Source organism: Abramis brama (genome assembly GCF_963993115.1).
Source record: "Abramis brama genome assembly, chromosome: 4".
NCBI lineage: Eukaryota > Metazoa > Chordata > Actinopteri > Cypriniformes > Leuciscidae > Abramis > Abramis brama.
The window spans coordinates 43,642,607-43,661,138 of NC_139966.1; the positions used below are offsets into that span (position 1 = coordinate 43,642,607).

Genomic DNA, 18,532 nt, shown 5'->3' on the forward strand with positions numbered 1-18,532 from the left:
CTCTATTTCTCTCTCTCTCACACACACACACACACACACAGTCAGTGTTTGCCAGATGTGTTTGTGAGTCCGGTGTCAGATCCACCGTGTTAACACTCTCACCCATTTCTCCTTACAATTCACAGTTCTGGATTTAGATCCACCTTATTGGTCAAGTAGCACAGAGAGGCTTTCAATTCTCAATTGATTTTTTGATTGTTTAAAATTAATAGAGAATATCTTGTGTTTTTCCATGGGTGCTCGGCCATCCCTGGCTCCTATGCTTCCTGCCTTAGCCAAACAAGCGTACAGTATGTAAGAGAATAAGTTGAACCATGTGTCTTATAGTTCGATGGTCACTTCTGGACCCAGCTTCCTGTGTATGAAATGGCATGGTGGCTTATATAAAGGAATATTCCGGGCACAAAAAAGTAATTTCCACTTGTCTCTCATTTTCTTAAAATAATAAAGAAGCAAAAATCTGGGTTACAGTGAGACACTTAAATGGGAGTGATGCCATATACCCTGAAACCCTAAAATGTCTGTAAAATGATTATTTAAACACCTTTATAGTACACATTTTAACAGAAGAATCAAAGTGCTATTATAATATTATTTTATTTTATTTTTATTTTTGGCAATCAACATTAAATGCTGTCTATTGAGCTTAACTTGTATTGAACCCGGATATATTCCTTTAATTCTAAAATACTGGCTCAAGAAACGAATCCGCATTAAACTGCATTGGATTGTACAGGATAGCCGAGACTAATGCACTCATCCACACCTCCTCTATCCTCCCGTGGGCTCTACTGTCTGTCTGTACATCTGCTTTAGTGCTCCGCTAAGAGACGAGACTCACAGGGCCCTCATCTCTGAACAAAGCACTTTTGTTGAGACTGTTTGTCTATTTTATACTTTAATTATGTGTTTTGTGTCGTCTAAAGTGCTGATCGCTCTAGATACACCGTCACTATTATGTGTCATTTCATTTATTGAATGTGATTGCCTGTTCTTCTGTTGTTTTATCATGACAGCCCATCTTGGAAATTAACCAATAGGGTGTGAACAGTATGGAGTGGGAAAGCAACCTCGCTGTCTCTCTCTATTGCGCTGTCTGGCCGACTTACAGATGCACAATGGGGGCTGCGCTTATAGATGCAGGAAATTACCGTGTGTGTTTGGTGTTCAAGGCCAAAAAAGGGAGATTAAAGGAAGAAAGGCAGGACAGAAAATATGAGTGAATAGAATCGGGCATTTATATAGCGCTTTCATATGTACTACTGTACACCCAAAGCGCTTTACAATCATATCAGGGGATCTCTCCTCGACCACCACCAGTGTGCAGCATCCACTTGGATGATGCGACGGCAGCCACAGTACAACGGCGCCAGTGCGCTCACCACACACCAGATATAGGTGGAGAGAGGAGAGAGAGTGATATAGCCAATTCAATGTAAGGGGATTATTAGGAGGCCATGATTGGTAAGGGCCAATGGGTGGAATGTGGCCAGGACACCGGGGTTACACCCCTACTCTTTACGAGAAATGCCATGGGATTTTTAATGACCACAGAGAGTCAGGACCTCGGTTTAACGTCTCATCCGAAGGACGGTGCTCTTTTGACAGTATAGTGTCCCTGTCACTACACTGGGGCGTTAGGACCCACACAGACCACAGGGTGAGCACCCCCTGCTGGCCTCACTAACACCTCTTCCAGCAGCAACCTGGTTTTTCTCAGGAGGTCTCCCATCCAGGTACTAACCAGGCTCAGCCCTGCTTAGCTTCAGTGGGCAACCAGTCTTGGGCTACAGGGAGATATGGCTGCTGGCATAGTGAGCGATAGAGAGAGTGAGAAAAATCTGACTGCAGTATCAGGTCTGTTTCTTTGTGCTGCTTCAGGGACTGGGAGTCTCTTATCATCATTTTCAATCATGTCTGGCTAATTAAGGAACCCATTTGCTTGAAATAAGTCATTGCAGTTAAAGCGGCCTCTCTCTTGCTGCAGCTGTCTTGTTTATTGCCAGACTTGCAAGAATGCTCCTTCTGTCTTCATGTTACAGACATAACCGCTCATTTCTCGCTCGCCTGAGTTTGTTGGAACACCCCTTTAGACACACAAACACAAACATATATATAGTCAAGAGAACAAGTGTGGTGTGCAGTAGTGGCAGTAGAGGGTGCTGTTATGTTACAATAGGGTTATGTTATGGCCTGTTTGTCAATGCACAGTTCCAGTTTCATTATTGGATGATATTCTCGGTACACTTGTAGGTTTACAGATTTGAACAAACCTCGATTTTGTGCTATTACGTTTCTAAGCGATCAGTCAATGAAAATAAATAGACTTACAATAAAGGGGAATCCTGAGCCATATCTAGCCATATATATTTTGACTTGTGTCACTAAAAACACCTAGCACCCACTCAACACTGCCATTAGATCTATCATTTCATCATTATATGATGACAACATGACAGCTAATGCATTCAGATGTTTCACTTTCAAGTAATTTGTCTGTATCAGTTTTAACTAGCATTCATGTGATAGAGGGATCCGATCAGGATGTGCATCTTTGCCGCTGTGTATCGTCTTATGTGTAAAAAAAAAAACACTGACAGTAGCCTGCAGGTAGTTGCATTGCATTATGGGAGATATTTAGGGCAGTGAGTGATTGACAGTGAGTTGTCACAGTTAAATGACAGCTCATGTTTGGATAATGGATTCTTCATAATGAATTTATTACACGCTGTCTGTCTCTCCTTGTCTCTCTCTCTCTGATGTAGAACCTTGAGAAGGAGACGGCTCTGCACTGTGCGGCTCAGTACGGTCACTCCGAGGTGGTCCGTGTTTTGCTGCAGGAGCTGACGGACCCCAGCATGAGGAACAGTCACGGGGAAACACCGCTGGACCTGGCCGCCATGTACGGCCGCCTGCAGGTGGTCTGCATGCTACTGACCGCCCACCCCAACCTCATGAGCTGCAATACACGCAAGCACACGCCTCTTCACTTGGCCGCACGGAATGGCCATTACACTACTGTTCGAGTGTTGCTGGAGGCCGACATGGACGTTAACACACAGGTCAGTGCGTGAACAGGATATCCTCTTCCTCTTGAACTCATATGTTACACACACTTTTTTGCTCCAGCTCTCAGTATTGTCATGACAACTCTCGGAGTTTGGCATGGGAGTAAGTATGACAATGTTAAAGCAACACTAAGGAACATTTTTTACCTTAAAATAATGTTTCCAAAATCGTATCAGTGGTTCATCAAGTCGTAACAGGGTGAAAGGCACTTCTGGATTCGCTTTGCAGCCCTATATCTGCTATAACCACACCATGCAAGTTTGCCAAACCGGGTCGCGTTTCTGTAGTTCGAATGAGACATAAGAAAACTACAAATAGTCATTATTTCGTTTTCCTTCGTTTCTGATGTCGCAATACATCATACTTTCATGAAATCATGCAACATACTCTACCTTGTCAGTGGACATCGTTCATTCCAAAGCCGGTGCTGGATAAACAGCGAGTGTGCGTGCGACGGTAGGCTGCGGCGGGGAAATTATTTACGTCAGCGGTAATGGACAATTCCGCTTCCAACCTGTAGGGCAACCGAAGAGGAAAAGTTCCTTAGTGTCGCTTTAATGTGTTTGGTCTTGGGGGAATAGATCTGCTACGCTGCTGCTGTTATTGCTGCAGAGCGAGGACAGAACTTGCTACTGCCAATACACATGACATGCTGCTATGAGCAAGCAAGAAATGCTGCTGCTGTACAAAATAGCATACATGAATCACGCTTGTAGCAGATCTATACAGGTGGAGCTGGGGGAGGTGGAGGGTTTCTGAAAGCGCACTGCAAACTGCTACAGCGAACAATAGGCAAGAATTTAAATGTTGAGCAGCTCGTTCACTGGCTACCAATCAGCTGTGCCCTATAGAGAATGATGTAATTGCAATTAGATTGGGTTAAGGACTTATGAGCCTGCGCCATCTAGAGTTTTATAACAGAACTTTGTATTTTTCATGCTCATTTGTGTGAGAGAGAGAGAGAGAGTGTGTGTGAATGGTTTAAGGGCTCAAATGGATGAATAATTCATCTAGCTGTGAGAGTAAGTGAAACGCAGTAGAGGAACACACTGTTCTCAATCCAGGGTTTCCTCAGGCTTCCCTGGTGTGTGTTTACTTATGTTATACTTTAGGGACATATTTTGTACCAAGAAGTGACCCTAAATCGTACAAACCTTCCCTTTGGGAATATTTGAGGACATCTGGGAATGCCCTCAATTGTAAAAAACAATTCATTAATAAAATGTAAAAGGAAAAATAAATTCCTTAGGATGAATTCCTTTGAAAACAATTTAGGATTAGACAGAGAATAGTAAATGTATCATTGTTAGTATGAAAAAAATAATTATGTGTATGAAAGGTTTATTAAAATAAGGGTTTTGTCTCTGTTCTTTTTAGATATGTGGTTGTTAAACTACAACACTGTTTGTATAGAAACTGCATTTTGTGATTTTGTGTGTGTGTGTGTGTGACGGAAAGCTGCTGAATTGTCTGTGTTTGAAGGGTTCTGTGTTGTGTGTGTGAGAGAGAGGATGATCAGAGGAAGCTTTGATCTCAGAAAGCATGGATTCCCCTTCCTCTGTCCCTCTCTGTCTCCTGTCTCAATGAAAGATACAGTATTATTTGAACATTCATATTTTAACACTGTAAGGTGCAACAAAGAGTGCTAGTTAAAATTTGTCTGTCCACTGTGAATGAGAACTGATGTTTGATGTTTAATACGCATTTATGATAAGCTGAATTTTGGACAAATGACATGTCGATGAGAAAAACACAACAAAAATATAACAAAATGTATTCCCAGGTTATCATGGAATGTTGGATCGCAGGGGTGAATGAGTGAATCTTTTATGATGCATTTCTCTCTAGTCTTCCATCTTCTTTCCTCTGTGTCAGTGCGTAACTTGCAAGAAGATTCAGCTGAAGGAGAACAGTGAGGAAGAGAAATGAAGGCAATCTTTTCACCACTTCTCAATTCCTGGAAGCACAGTGAGAGTGAATCGATTTCCTCCTCCTGGTGACATCAATAGCTAATCGCCATGGGAAACCGGACAGGAAGTGGTCCTCATTCAGAGGAGGGGGTGACTTCCCGTCCCGTTGTGGGTGCACTCGCTGCTCATCCCAAAACGCACAGAATTCTGAGTTTAAACTTTCAGAAGAACAGTGCGCTCTGCAGTATTTACCATGCTCATTCAGGATTAAACCTCATTCACAACTTTTTAGTCGTTCTGGACTATTCAGTGATCTGGACTTTAACCTCAGGTTCAAGGATGAATGTCTTATCTGCGACTATTTTGTGGGTTTTCTCTGAGTAAGTAGTAACAGTGGATGTGAGCTCTGTATGTTTAAAGGTGAAAATTTATGTAAGCTTTATGTTTGTATCCTCAGATTTACTGGGTTTAAGCTTGATAGTACGCTGTCTAAAAAACTGTACCATTAAATTGTCACTGGGGCAGTATTCTCAAACACACACTTTTGTGCCTTATCTAAAGAATGAACATCTAAAGAATGCATATTACTATCCGAGGACTCACAATATTTAGGTTTCCTAAAGGTACAACATTTTTCCACGTTTCTTCCGACAGTGTACTAGCACTACATTTATAGTCTTCTTTTTATGTAACCTCGTGTGTGTTTGCCTCATTTTCAACTTCTTTCTAAGAACTTTCAGCAGGCTCGTGGGCGTTCACAGGATGCGTTCTTGTGATCAAGAACAGTACGGCCGGCCCGACTGAATGGAACAGAACTCAGGGGTCTTGAGACACAAGCTTCTTCCATTCACACAGAACTTGTTTTTGCATTAAAAAACACAAGACACAGGGTGTTGGAATAGAAAAAACACAGTGTCACAAGATGCATTTTTTTAAAGTTGAACCTCTTTTAACTTGCGGCACATTTTTAGAACGCCGCACGAGAAGCTGCAAAACACATTCTCCCTTACGTCCCTTAGGGTCCATATCAGAAAACAATACTCAATTGATTTAAATGGGGATGATACATCCCTAGATCCTATATATAAAATTTGTAATTGGTATGAAAGCGAAACATTTCTTTCTTTTTTTGTTTTGCTGCAAGACTCTGTGACGTAGACATCTGTTGACCAATGAGACCATCCCAAAAGCGGTTCCAGTTCAGAAATTTGCAACGCTCTTACTTGATTTGAAATTGACCCAGAAAATTGGCTTTACACCAAATCAGATTTTGAGCATTCCTACCTGCCAAACATCCCAGAGCCCACAATCCTATTGCAAGAAACAGAGAAACTATACAGCGGCCAAAGACGTTCATTAGACATGTACGTGATTTTTTTAAAAGCACATACGGATGGTAAGAATGCCCTGTTGATAATGTTACAAAGACTTAAACTTAACATGATCTATCAGGACTATAAAAAAAAGAAAAAAGATGAATGCCATTAATGCTATTGCTAGACAAAAACAGTGCCTAAAACTTTCTCAAAATTTTGCACAGAGGTAGTTTTGGCTCTCCCAGACTGCCTTTCAGAAGGTCAGTGCTGATTTTGCAGCAATATGAGGTGCAGGATTAAGTATTACAGTGAGTCCCCGTAGTTCTTGTTTAATGTGTATTGCATCATCACATCCATTGAGGGAATACAGGGAGAAGAGCAAGCACTTGAGTTGTACAGATACCTCCGTACTAATGAAGGCCGGAGAGGGCCGATTTGATTTGGTATCGTGTTCGGTCTCCCGTTGGCCTATTAAAATGACCACGCTCACCAGTGCAAGAAGCTCTCGTAATCTGTCTCGACTGCCGTTCGGTCTAATTTGCCCATTCCTTTCCCTCTCAAGCTCCCGTCAGTCAGCCTCATAAATTCACAGCGCCATTGTAGTTAATTGTAGTACACTGAATAAATGTTTCCAGAGCTAAATTGGATGTAGTTAAGGACTTCACAGTGAGCGTGATATAAAATACCCTGCCAGTCGCCCCAGTAGACGCTGATAGACTGCAAGTAGTAATGACGCCATAGTGTATTACTGCCGTTTACTTCTTTATGCGAGGCATTTAGGCTTAAAATATTGACTTCAAATCTTTCTATCCCTAGACAGAGAAAGGAAGCGCTCTCCATGAAGCCGCTCTCTTCGGAAAGATGGATGTAGTTCAGCTACTGCTTGACTCAGGTATGACTTGAGGAAGTGTATGTGTGTGGGGTTGGGATGGGGATGTTGCACGGCCATGGTTTGTTTAAACTACTTGTGTGACCTGTGACCTAACAGCTTCCCTGTCAGTGTGCCAGCTATGGAACAGGAACTGGAGATTGCGGAACTTGTTGTATAAGGAAAGGGCGGTGTAATCACTCATAGTCATAGTTTTATTGTTATGGAAAGTTTTATTTTGGGAAAATTGTTTGTTTTGTGTTTTTTTTTATGGGTTTATGGGAAGAAGTCCGGATTTTTCTATTGTGTCATTTCCAATAAAATAAAAATAAAAATATCTAATTTATATGAATATTTTTGTTAAAACAAAAACTAAACTGGTTGAAAACTAAACTGAAACTTTAAATGTGCAAAAAGTCAAATGAATTCTCAATAAAATTAATTTTCATATTTAAATGAATATCTCAAGCTTCACTTTGGATCATGTTCACTGTGTTCTGTCAAAAAGCACCTCTTAATTAAACACGACACAGCCATCTAATTGACATATAAAACAGCTAACCACAGTTCACTTGTTGTATTTTCTAATTAAGTGTTGTGCCATTATAGGCAGATGGAACAGTTTTGTGGTGTTGCTTTAAAATTAAAAAAACATTAAAATATACTAAATAAAGTAATACACTAAAACAAATTTTTTTAATTAAGCAAATTAACGAAAAAAAGAAGATACAAATTAAGAAAAATTTACCTTTTTTCTTCTTCTTTTTTATGTTTTTTTCTCAGGGATTGATGCCAACATCAGAGATTGCCAGGGAAGAACTGCTCTAGACGTACTGAGAGAACATCCGTCTCAGAAATCACAACAAATTGCTTCTCTCATTCAAGGTAAAGCATTTGCCAGACTTACTCGCACATGCATTAAAACTTTTCTAAAGCAAAAAAAGCCATTAAACACACAAGCACACTCACACACACGTGCACAAGCTAATGAGGGAGCGCGTTCCTGGTGGAGATCAGAAGGCGGATGCTTGCAGATTGATAAAAGTTTGTTTCAGGAAGTTTGTGTTAGATTGAGAACAATGGTTGTTTGTGAGAAATCCTTGAGAAATACTGAGTCTTGACTCATTTTGTTGAGGTATGCATGAGATCTTGGAGTTATTACATGTTTATTACTTTGTTATACACATATTATTACGACTTTAGGCCATTTTCAGTATTATAATATCTTGGATGATTCCGAAGTCTGATTCCATCTTCCTTCATGTACTGATCCAACTAAACTCATTCTTTCCAGCTGAGTTTATCATACAGCGCAAAAGACGATGGGTGTTTGAACCCAATGTTCCATCTCTGCTTTCAAAAACACACCCTCGTAAAATAATAAGATGTGGTCATCTGGTTTTTAAATTAAATTCATTTTAGCTCTCTTGTTGTTTCCATCCACTTTATTCCCAGCGTTATACATTTCTGAGGGTTGTGAAACTGGGAGTTTAGGACTGTTACTGCTTGAAAATGTCTTCTTTGGACACGTGTGAAGTCTAAATCACCCTTCATCCTATAGGACAGAGGCAACATTAAAGTTCTCCTCCCTGTCTCTGTGTGGTCAATGAACCCGATTCCCCAGAGTGAAGGAATCTCAAACTCACGCTTGCTGTGGTTTTATAATCTACAGTCTTTGACGGGAGTCTGAAACTATTGTTGTTTTCATGGTTATCATGTGGCTTGTGTAGCCTATAGTTGTTTAGAGCTGCAATTACAGCAGCACATTTTTGTTTTCACCAACCTAAGGTGTTTTTTCCCCCAAAGAACAAGAGAATGATTTCGGTTTTGCCTGTTTTGACATTTCAACCCCTCATCTGTACCCCTCAATGCTGTCCTAAAACTGAGCAACCTTGCACATGTCAATGTACTTTTGTGGTTGTGTTTATCTGTGCACTATAAATGAATTTATCTCTGTCTCTCTAGATTATATGATGTCAGATTGTGACAGAGGGAATTTCCATGAAGATTTAGCACGGCAGCGCCCAATACCAACGCCACGCACATCAGTACCCTCACCTGTGCCCTCCCCGTCTCTACGGCATAAAAGTATGTGTGATTGTCAGATCAGTGAAAACTGAAATGTTCTTAATACATTTAATCAAAACCACCATACACTATTTTAACACTTAAAAGTTTAAAAGTAGACAGACTCATCCAAATGCTTACGCTCATCATGACTGCTGTCACTTTCATGTATTTTAGTGTGCAGTGCGACACCCAGTGGTCAAGGGATAGTATTACAGCACGTTGTCTGCTGCTTTGTTTTTTTCCTAGCAAGTATATTACTGTTTAATCCTATGTTTGAACACCTAAATCGCTTAAACATTGTTTTTAATTAAGAATAATCTTATTTTGCTTAGTATTTTCATAACAGGAACACAAATAGTGGCATAAATGAGTATATGTTTTGAGTAGTGGATGTTCATTATGAAGAAAGTGCAGTCAGCAGCGCCCCTAGTGGTCAGTTTTTGCAGCGCAGTCCCACTCGTTCCCTTTTGTGCTCTAAATTACTGCTGGGTGTGCGTCTTCCGTTCCAGCTGGAGCAGCATTTTGGTAAGGATAACAGGTAAATCCGAGAGTCTGCCAACCACAAAATGACTGTTAGCACACATCAGCACACTGAGTCGGAGCCAGAAAACAAGCATTTGTCCCCGATTAAATATTGAAAAACAGACAAGAGAATAAAAATAAATAGGTCGGCTCTCGTGATGAATGCTCTGTAAGTAAACATTTATTTAAAAGCCCTTACAGAGAAATTTGATGTGCTTTTGGTGGCATGATACATTCCATAAATGCAAACAATTTAAAACTGATTTTATTATATTGTGCTAATTTGACGTGACAAAACTGTACTGGTAACACTCTACGGTTACACTTTATTTTAAGGTGTCATTGCTACAGTGTAATTATATATTTAAGTACTGAGTAATATTAAGCAACTACATGTACTTACTATAGGGTTAGGGTAGGATTAGGGTTTGGTTGAGGGTTAGTTGCATGTAATTATGCATAATTTACTGTTATTACTATGGTAAGTGCATGTAACATATGTAACAAGGACACTGTTACCCACTCTACAATAAGGTTCATTAGTTAACAGTAGTTAACTACATTAGTTAACATTAACTAATAATGAACTGCACTTATACAGCATTTGTTAATCTTTGTTAATGTTAATTTCAACATTTACTAATACTTCATTAAAATCTTGTTAGCATTAGTTATTGCACTGTGAACTAACATAAACAAACAATGAACAGCTGTATTTTTATTATTAACGTTAACAAAGATTAACAAAAACGGTAACAAATGTATTGCTCATGGTTAGTTCATGTTAGATAATACATTAACTAATGTTTAATAAATGAACCTTATTGTAAATTGTTACCACTGTACTTTTTATTGCTGAAGTGTTTCCGCTATTGCACACGGCTATTTGTAAGTAATAGTAATAAATACAATGATATATAAGTAGTAGAAAGTAAAATAATATACATATGAAATAAAGTAAAATTGCTATATATATACAGTATATATATATATATATATATATATATATATATATATATATACTGTGTGTATATATGTATATATATATATATATATATATATATATATATATATATACTGTATATATATATACTGTATATATAATTGTAAAAATTTATCTAAAAAAAAAAGAGATTTATATTTAACTAAGAAATAATAATTCTCTCTCCCTCTTTCTCCTTCCCTTTGTAGATGATGCAGTAACAGGGGAGTTGTCCAAGTTGCTGAATGAAATAAAGATCTGCCGTGATAAGGATTGCTCCTTCGAGGAGCTTTGTCAGACCATCTCTTCTCACTCTCAGTCCATGGAGAGCTTCGGCAGTGGGCGGCTGTCTGACGAGGAACGCAACGGCACTCTTACTCGAATAAACAAGGTGTGCTTGCGAAGAAAATACAGTCTAGTTCCTGTTTTTTTGGAGGTTTTTGAACAGGTTTTACACAAAAAACGTTTAATCTGAATACGTCACTCTAAAATATAAAAATATTTCTGTTTTCCAAGAAAATGAAATCAGTCACGTCAATCGATCAATATCAATATTCAAGAGATGCTAAAGAGATTTTCACTGTTGATGCAGTATCTCACTATGGCCAGCAGGGGGAACACAGAACTAAACACTGGGTGCAGTGCTGGGTATCCCTTCAATTTATATAATCTCATAAATATATATTTATAGCTCTAAACAGCCCCAGATTTAATCACTGACGTTATTTAACACAAACAGAATCTTATTTTTGATGTGGCTTCATCACACTGCTGGCTGAGGGAGTGAATTTTACTTTATGTAAGGGACAGATAAACTGTGCATTAGGAAAGTGTGCAAGAACGTTATGCAATGGTTATTTGCTGAAGATCTGTCGCAGTGACCACTGGATCACGGTATACTCCACTGCGTTTGTTTGATCGATACAATTAAACGTGTTTGTGTCGGGTCAATCAGTCAAAGTCTGCAGAGCCCAGATAAACAAGCAAAGACACGCACACACACAAACACTCTTCCGATCGATTCCACATGTCAAAAACTCCCAAGACTTGACTGAAGGGTTTAGAGTTGTTTGCAGCATCTGTAAAAGGGTTCTGGGAACATTTACTGGCCATACATGCAGTCAGAAAACAATATTTGTATTTAAAACAGCATCATCTAATTAAAAATTTAATATTTTGCTTATGTCAAAGGAATTATTCAGCTATTTTTCTCTTGCATATTTAGTCAAAGGAATTATTCAGCTATTTTTCTCTTGCATATTTACATTTACATTTATGCATTTGGCAGTTTTTATCCAGTGCAACTTGCATTGCTTTCAAGGTACACTTTACCCTTTTTTTAGTTCTTACTTTTCTCGGGAATCTAACCCTTGAACTGAGCTACAGGAAAGCAAATATTTGAAGCACATGATCATTGTTTCACATACTAGTATCGTATACAAATTTAATACACATCATGTTTGTGTATATTTTTGTGTATATTGTGTATACATACTTGTATATTTTAGTTATTGTGGCTCAACACGACTAGGAATGTGTTTCTACACGAGTTCTGGAGTTACAAGAAACCTTAGGAAAAGAATCAGACAAAATGGGTCATTGAGAGTCAGACTATGATTGATGTTTTATAAAGTCTAAAAATTACAGAAAAACTGTCTAAAAGTTACAGACAAGCAAAGCAAGTGTTCATGTTGGAATATAGAGTGAAACAGAGAAAGACACTTATCAGAAGTCCTATCAAAGTAAGTCATTTCACATTTGTACAGAACTACGGAGCTCCTAAAGGGACATGGTGAAGGGAAAAAAAATATGAGATGGGTGTCTGCCCATAACAGTTCCTATCTACCTGAATGAGGAATGTCCAAAACATTTTGTCAAGATTGTTTCAGTAACGAATCATCAATAAAATCTAACAAAAGTTTATTCAAAATTTAGCTTATTTGGCTCCAAAAGGGCAAATATAGACTGAATCCTCTAACAAAATGCTGATTGGCTCATTTAGGTATAAGGTGTGGTAGATTTTTACTACTCTAAAGTCCTACTCTAAGTCTACCTGGGTCGTCTCCAATCAACGTTCCCTAATGTCTCCAATCGACGTTTAATATATAGTCTACCTGGGTCATTTCCAATCGACGTTCCATGGGTCGTCTCCAATCGACGTTTCCTAACGTCTCCAATCGACATTTAATATATAGTCTACCTCTCTAAACTAACTCACCTGCTGCGCAGCAGAAATGAACAGACAGACTTCAGCAAATGTCCTTTAAATTCTTTAATCACGGCCGGGAGAGTACTCGAGCAGTTCTCAGAGAATCTCACCCAAGCTGAAGAATACATCAGGTTTTATAGATAAAGACAGACACATCAAAATAAGATCAGCGTGACTAACATGTCACCTTGTATCAATATGATTGGTTCAATTGGTAAAGCAAGCCCCTCCCTTCTTTCCCTTCTCCACCACAAAGGCAACAGCATATATCCGGCATGTTATGTTGGCATGAGCTGAGATCGTGTGTGTACTGTATGTAACTGTATGTATCTCTCTCCACCTGGCTGTAGCGTCCCACACCCCCGTTGCCCCCGGCGATGGAAGAGGAGGAAAAGAGCTGCGGACCATCAGGCCTGTGGGAGGCGCTCACTCCCTGCAACGGCTGCAGAAACCTGGGCTTTTCTCAGGTACACACAGTATCACACGTCCTTTCTTTACTATGCTGCCACAGACTCTTTAGTGGATAAAGGATTTTTAAAAGAAATAAATGTATCAATCACGTTTGGGGTAATTAGAAGTAACGCGAGTTATGTAATCGGATTACTTTTTTCAAGTAACTAGTAAAGTTACTTTTTCAAATAAGTAACAGAATTTATTTTGTTTTCTCATTTATTGACTGACATCTCTCCTGTCTCCATGTTGAGAGAAATCGGGTGTAAGTGCAGAGGCGTTGTGTGAACATGATGGATATTGTATTGTTCTAGATTAAATGTGAGCATACTCATCTCACTTGCACAAAAACAAATTCACTTAACCTCAAAATGCAAAGTTTATTTCTATTACGCAAACCTACAATAATTAAATGTTAAATACACAAATATACTTTATGTATTTAATTTCACTTTATTATCTAGTGTTTTTGTTGATGATCTTTGATGATCCAATTCAACCATTTGAAAAAGCAAAAATGACTTTAGCTAAACATCACATTTGTGTTTAAATTTTCTTTTTTTTCTGTGTGTAAATAAGAGTGTAAGAGTGTTGAATTTTCTCCTCCTGTTTTCTATTCTTCTGCAATCCAGAATTGCAGCACAGCTGAAAAAGTTACTGTACAGACGTATTTATTTAACTTTTGGTGTGAAAGGGCCTTTACATTTGCCAAAAATATAATTTTTTCTGTTATTAAAAACAAACAAGCAAGTTCAACCCAAGTTCAACCTAGGTGAGGAAAAAGTAATGGAGAATTAACGTAACATTACTTTTAAAAGTAACTTTCCCTAACATTGGTCATAAAGTAGTCACTGAAATCAATCAGTCAATTTTTTTATTCATTTATAATTTTTTCTTATTTAATTTATTCCTATTTATTTTATAGATTTACATGCTTTATGATGCATTCTTAACTTCTATATTTTTATGTAAATGCAATAAATAAATCAATAAAATATTAAAATATATTTAAAAAAATAGAAATTATATTTAAAAAAAAATCTAAATCAGTAATTATGAACTGATTTATATTTCTTATTTTAAAAATATAATTTTTTATTTTTATATTAATACTATTAATAATAATTTATTTATTACTTATATTTAATGTATTAGCATACTTTATGATGCATTTTTTGTTTTTTTGTTTTTTTTGTTTAACATTTTATTTTAATTTCTTTCACAAAAAAGGTGGACCCCTAAATGGGAATTAAAGTGGACCCCATTGTAAAGTTTTATATTCATATTGATTTATAGTCATTCTCATGGCAAAATGCAAGATGAATCAGGTATGTAAGTCATGGCATGTTGTTATGGGAATCTTAGCCAACTAACCGCGAAGATCTTCAAAGACTTTTTTTATCTTAAATTCTGATTGTGGATGAAAAGATAAATGTGGAAATGTTGAGTGGATTGATGTTTAGGATGCTTTCATAATGCCAGAATTAGCAAGAGGGATTCCCATCCCTCAGACAGGAAGTCTAATTATCCCACAGGAAGTGTAACCGTGTCACACGCTGATCCGCCCACCTGCGCCATGTGAGGAGACCTACCGCTACCATGGAAACAGGGATAGTGAAGGTGGGGGAGGGGAGACTCAAGCTCCAAGTTGGGGTTCCTTGGACTGCGAGTCATACTTCTGCACCCGCAAACCAATCCTGAACTCCGTCACTGGCTCTCCTCCGCAGGGAGAGAGATGCACACGGATTCTGAAGGGTTCTCGTAGTTGCTAGGAGACACAGAATTCATAAAGTGCAAGGCGTGGGATATCCACCCACTTCTCAATTGACAGATCTGAGTCTCCATCAAAACAGGTGCGTCACAGCACTGCGCAATAACATCCAGAGAAAACATCCGGAGACAGAGAGAGAGAGACACTGGGTATCAGCATCTGCTTTCTCATTCAAGCTGCTCTCCAGCATTCCTCTGCCTCCCTTTTATTATTTTTCTATCCATTCTTGTTTTTGTTTTTCCTGTTACGTCATACATTTGCATATATAAAATCTGGGCCTGTGCATTTGTGTTGTTTGTTTTCTATGGTTTGCACTGCCCCCCCAACCCCCCACCCCCCCGCTTCTAATCCAAGTGCTGCAGTCAGCAAACATGCTTTTCATGTTTATGCTGAAAATGTCTTGTGATTTCAGACCAGAGGAAGCGCTCCCATCTGTAGCATCTGCTTTGCAATGTTTTTCTCTGCAGATGAAATTACTGTTTACAAACAGATATTCTTTTGTGACATTTTCAGATTGTTTTCGCTCCCTGGGATACGACCCGTTTTAGATTAGGACTACAATATAATTGAACTGTAAATGACTAAAAAGTGGTGTGTGGGGGGTTGAAACACACTTTATGCTAAAGATTTATGAATGTTTTTTTGTTTTTCTTTAATACACCACATTTTTTAGGCTTTGGGATTTTGTTTGTTCTTCATGAAGAAAGTATTTCTTAGAGAGCAAATTATAGGCAATGTTATCTTATGCTTACAATAATAAGCATTCTTATTTTACAGTACATTTCTATAATACATTTTTTATATACATTACAGTTAAAAAAGTTTGGGGTCAGTAAGATTATTTTTCTTAAGTAAGGACGCATTAAAATGATCAAAAGTGACAGTAAATACACTGTTATAATGTTCCAAGATACTTTGATTTCAAATACAGTAAATGCTGTTCTATTGAAATTTCTATTCATTAAAAAATCCTCATAAAAATGTATCGTAATTTCCACAAAAATATTAGGCAGAAATACATTTATAGTGTTTTCAACTTTGATAATAATAATAAATGTTTCTTGAGCAGTAAATCATCATATTAGAATGATTTCTGAAGGATAATGTAACACTGAGTAATGATGCTGAAATTCAGCATTACAAGAATAATGACATTTTAAAATATATTAAAGTTGTCAGTTGTATAAATTAGTTATATCTTACCGACCTATACATATCTATAAAATGATTAACTGGTGGTTTTATTCTGAGGTTGCTTTTTGTTGTTCAGATAATTTCATTTATTGTTATCCTCAGTTTGCATACAGCATGGATTATGGCTAAATTCTGGCATTTCATTGCTGAATTTGGTTGGTCTTGTCCAGCCCAATGACTTTGTGCTCTTACAAAAGCCACTAATTACAGCTAATGAAGTGCTATGGGAAGTGTAGTTTTTCATGTGTATTGTCCATTTTAATCGAGCAGATTGGCGTTATACATGTATGTGTGTGTGAGCTTGTATTAGAGGAAACTTATGTCCCTATGGTCTCACTAACTGCCCAGTGTGATTTAGGAGCCGCTCCCTGTGTTTAATAGATCACTCTGAAAACAGTGATGGGATAAGAATCCTAAACGACTGGTTGTATTTTATGAGCCGTTTAAAGCCATATACAGGAGATTGAGTGAGAACAGGCTTTACTGCATATAAATATACAGCCTTCATAAAGCTGGATTCAACATGAACTTCTTATTAGTGGATGATTTATAAAACACATAAACTTGTTTTAGGAGTGATTTCAGTAATAAAAGTTATTTACCACCAAGCGACAAGACACAATGCCATTTTCTCATATGCTTCGTTCCTATTTATGTTTGTGCAGTTCTCTTGATACCAATTTTGTGTGGCATTAAAACTGAATGAACGACCACCATCATTACCTCTGCTGTTCTTGGTGAGCATTTACACGGTCTCTGACTCTCCATGTTGGAAATCATCGTTGTTAAGCTTTCGGATTACTCACGCTGGCGCTTTTGTTATACCGTATAAATAAAAAGGAAAGCCTTGACTGTAGTTATTCCAAAGCAGCAGGATCCCTCGAGTGATTGCATTAAATGTTTCCTCCGTCATATTTGTTTTAATCTTCATCGTCCTCCTCCTCCTCTCCCACAGTGTGGCATAATCTCTTTTTGTATATCCGTGACTCATGTTTAAAATCTCAGAACCCCGACTGTGGCTTCATCTACCGAGAAGGTTTTCGCACTTCCTCCTAGGTGCTGAGAGATAATTAGGGCAACTAATGAATGTTAACTTCTCCTAGACTGTACAGGATGTGCATGATAAGGTGATGACGGTTTTTCCTGCATAATAAAGCTCTCAGGAGGACTCAAAGCTCAAAATGCCTCCGGTCTGCCTGCCGGCCCTTTATGGACTATCTGCTCAGAGTGTGTGTGGTTGAGTTTTTTCCTAATTTGTCATGCTTTTTGCCTGTTTCCCATATTGTCACTTGCTCGTCACTCTCTCTCTTTAAAAGTTTAGTTAACTTATAAAAGTTAATGCCTGTTTCCCTTCTGGGAAAACAGAATACAACTGTTGATGACTCATCCTGCACCAGACAAATTTTTGTCCAATCAGAGGATCTCTACAACGAGGATGCCCCACCCCTAGTTCCAAAATTTAGTTTTAGCTAAATTAATCAAAGAGATTCTTTTACCTCAGAGGAAAATTTAACTTAAACCAAAATCAAAATTGTGTATTTTAATCCATGCCTGTTACTGTAGCTTTGAAGCCATGCATATGGCTTAATTTAATTTAATTTAATTTAATTTAATTTAATTTAATTTAATTTAATTTAATTTAATTTAATTTAATTTTTATTTTTTTAATTTATTTTAATTTAATTTAATTTTATTTTATTTTATTTTATTTTATTTTATTTTATTTTATTTTATTTTCAGTCCATGACTCTTAGTGTTGAAGCCATTTCAAAAGTTCACAATTAATGCAATTAATGCACTTAAAGCTTATTGGCTGTTGTTTATCCCTTCAATTATGTATTTTCCTGATTCCCTGATTTCCTGATTTTGTAGGAAATACATCAAAACATGAAAGACCTGCCATACTCAAGTCATTTAATTAGGTCTGCCAGAAAGCCCAAACTTGTTTTTTTCTTTTATTGCTATAACTCCAGGACTTTTCCTGAAAAACACAGGAACAACATAATGATGGACCTTGACGTTTGAATGGTTTTCGTGACAAATAGTGTTTTACAAAGAGATGTTTGATGCTAGGAATAATAATAGTCTGTGCTGTTTGCCACAAATATACTTGGGAAAATAATTTTTCAAGCGACAATATAGATTCATTTTCAATTAAACAATGCAAAATA

The 18,532-nt window shown here is 37.6% G+C and overlaps 1 protein-coding gene across 6 annotated transcripts in view; it reads left to right on the plus strand.

Moving 5' to 3' along the window:
* anks1b (ankyrin repeat and sterile alpha motif domain containing 1B) overlaps nucleotides 1-18,532 on the plus strand; it is a 165,011-nt gene that overhangs the window by 51,713 nt on the left and 94,766 nt on the right. For 5 of the 6 annotated variants that reach the window (XM_084111782.1, XM_084111787.1, XM_084111788.1 and 2 more), the window contains exons 4-9: nucleotides 2,766-3,062; nucleotides 7,112-7,187; nucleotides 7,947-8,048; nucleotides 9,129-9,251; nucleotides 10,947-11,128; nucleotides 13,297-13,413. In XM_084111782.1, the coding sequence (XP_083967908.1) occupies nucleotides 2,766-3,062; nucleotides 7,112-7,187; nucleotides 7,947-8,048; nucleotides 9,129-9,251; nucleotides 10,947-11,128; nucleotides 13,297-13,413 (897 nt within the window). Of the gene's footprint in view, nucleotides 1-2,765; nucleotides 3,063-5,180; nucleotides 5,360-7,111; nucleotides 7,188-7,946; nucleotides 8,049-9,128; nucleotides 9,252-10,946; nucleotides 11,129-13,296; nucleotides 13,414-18,532 lie in introns of those variants that run through there. The other variant, XM_084111790.1, reaches the window with a different exon arrangement.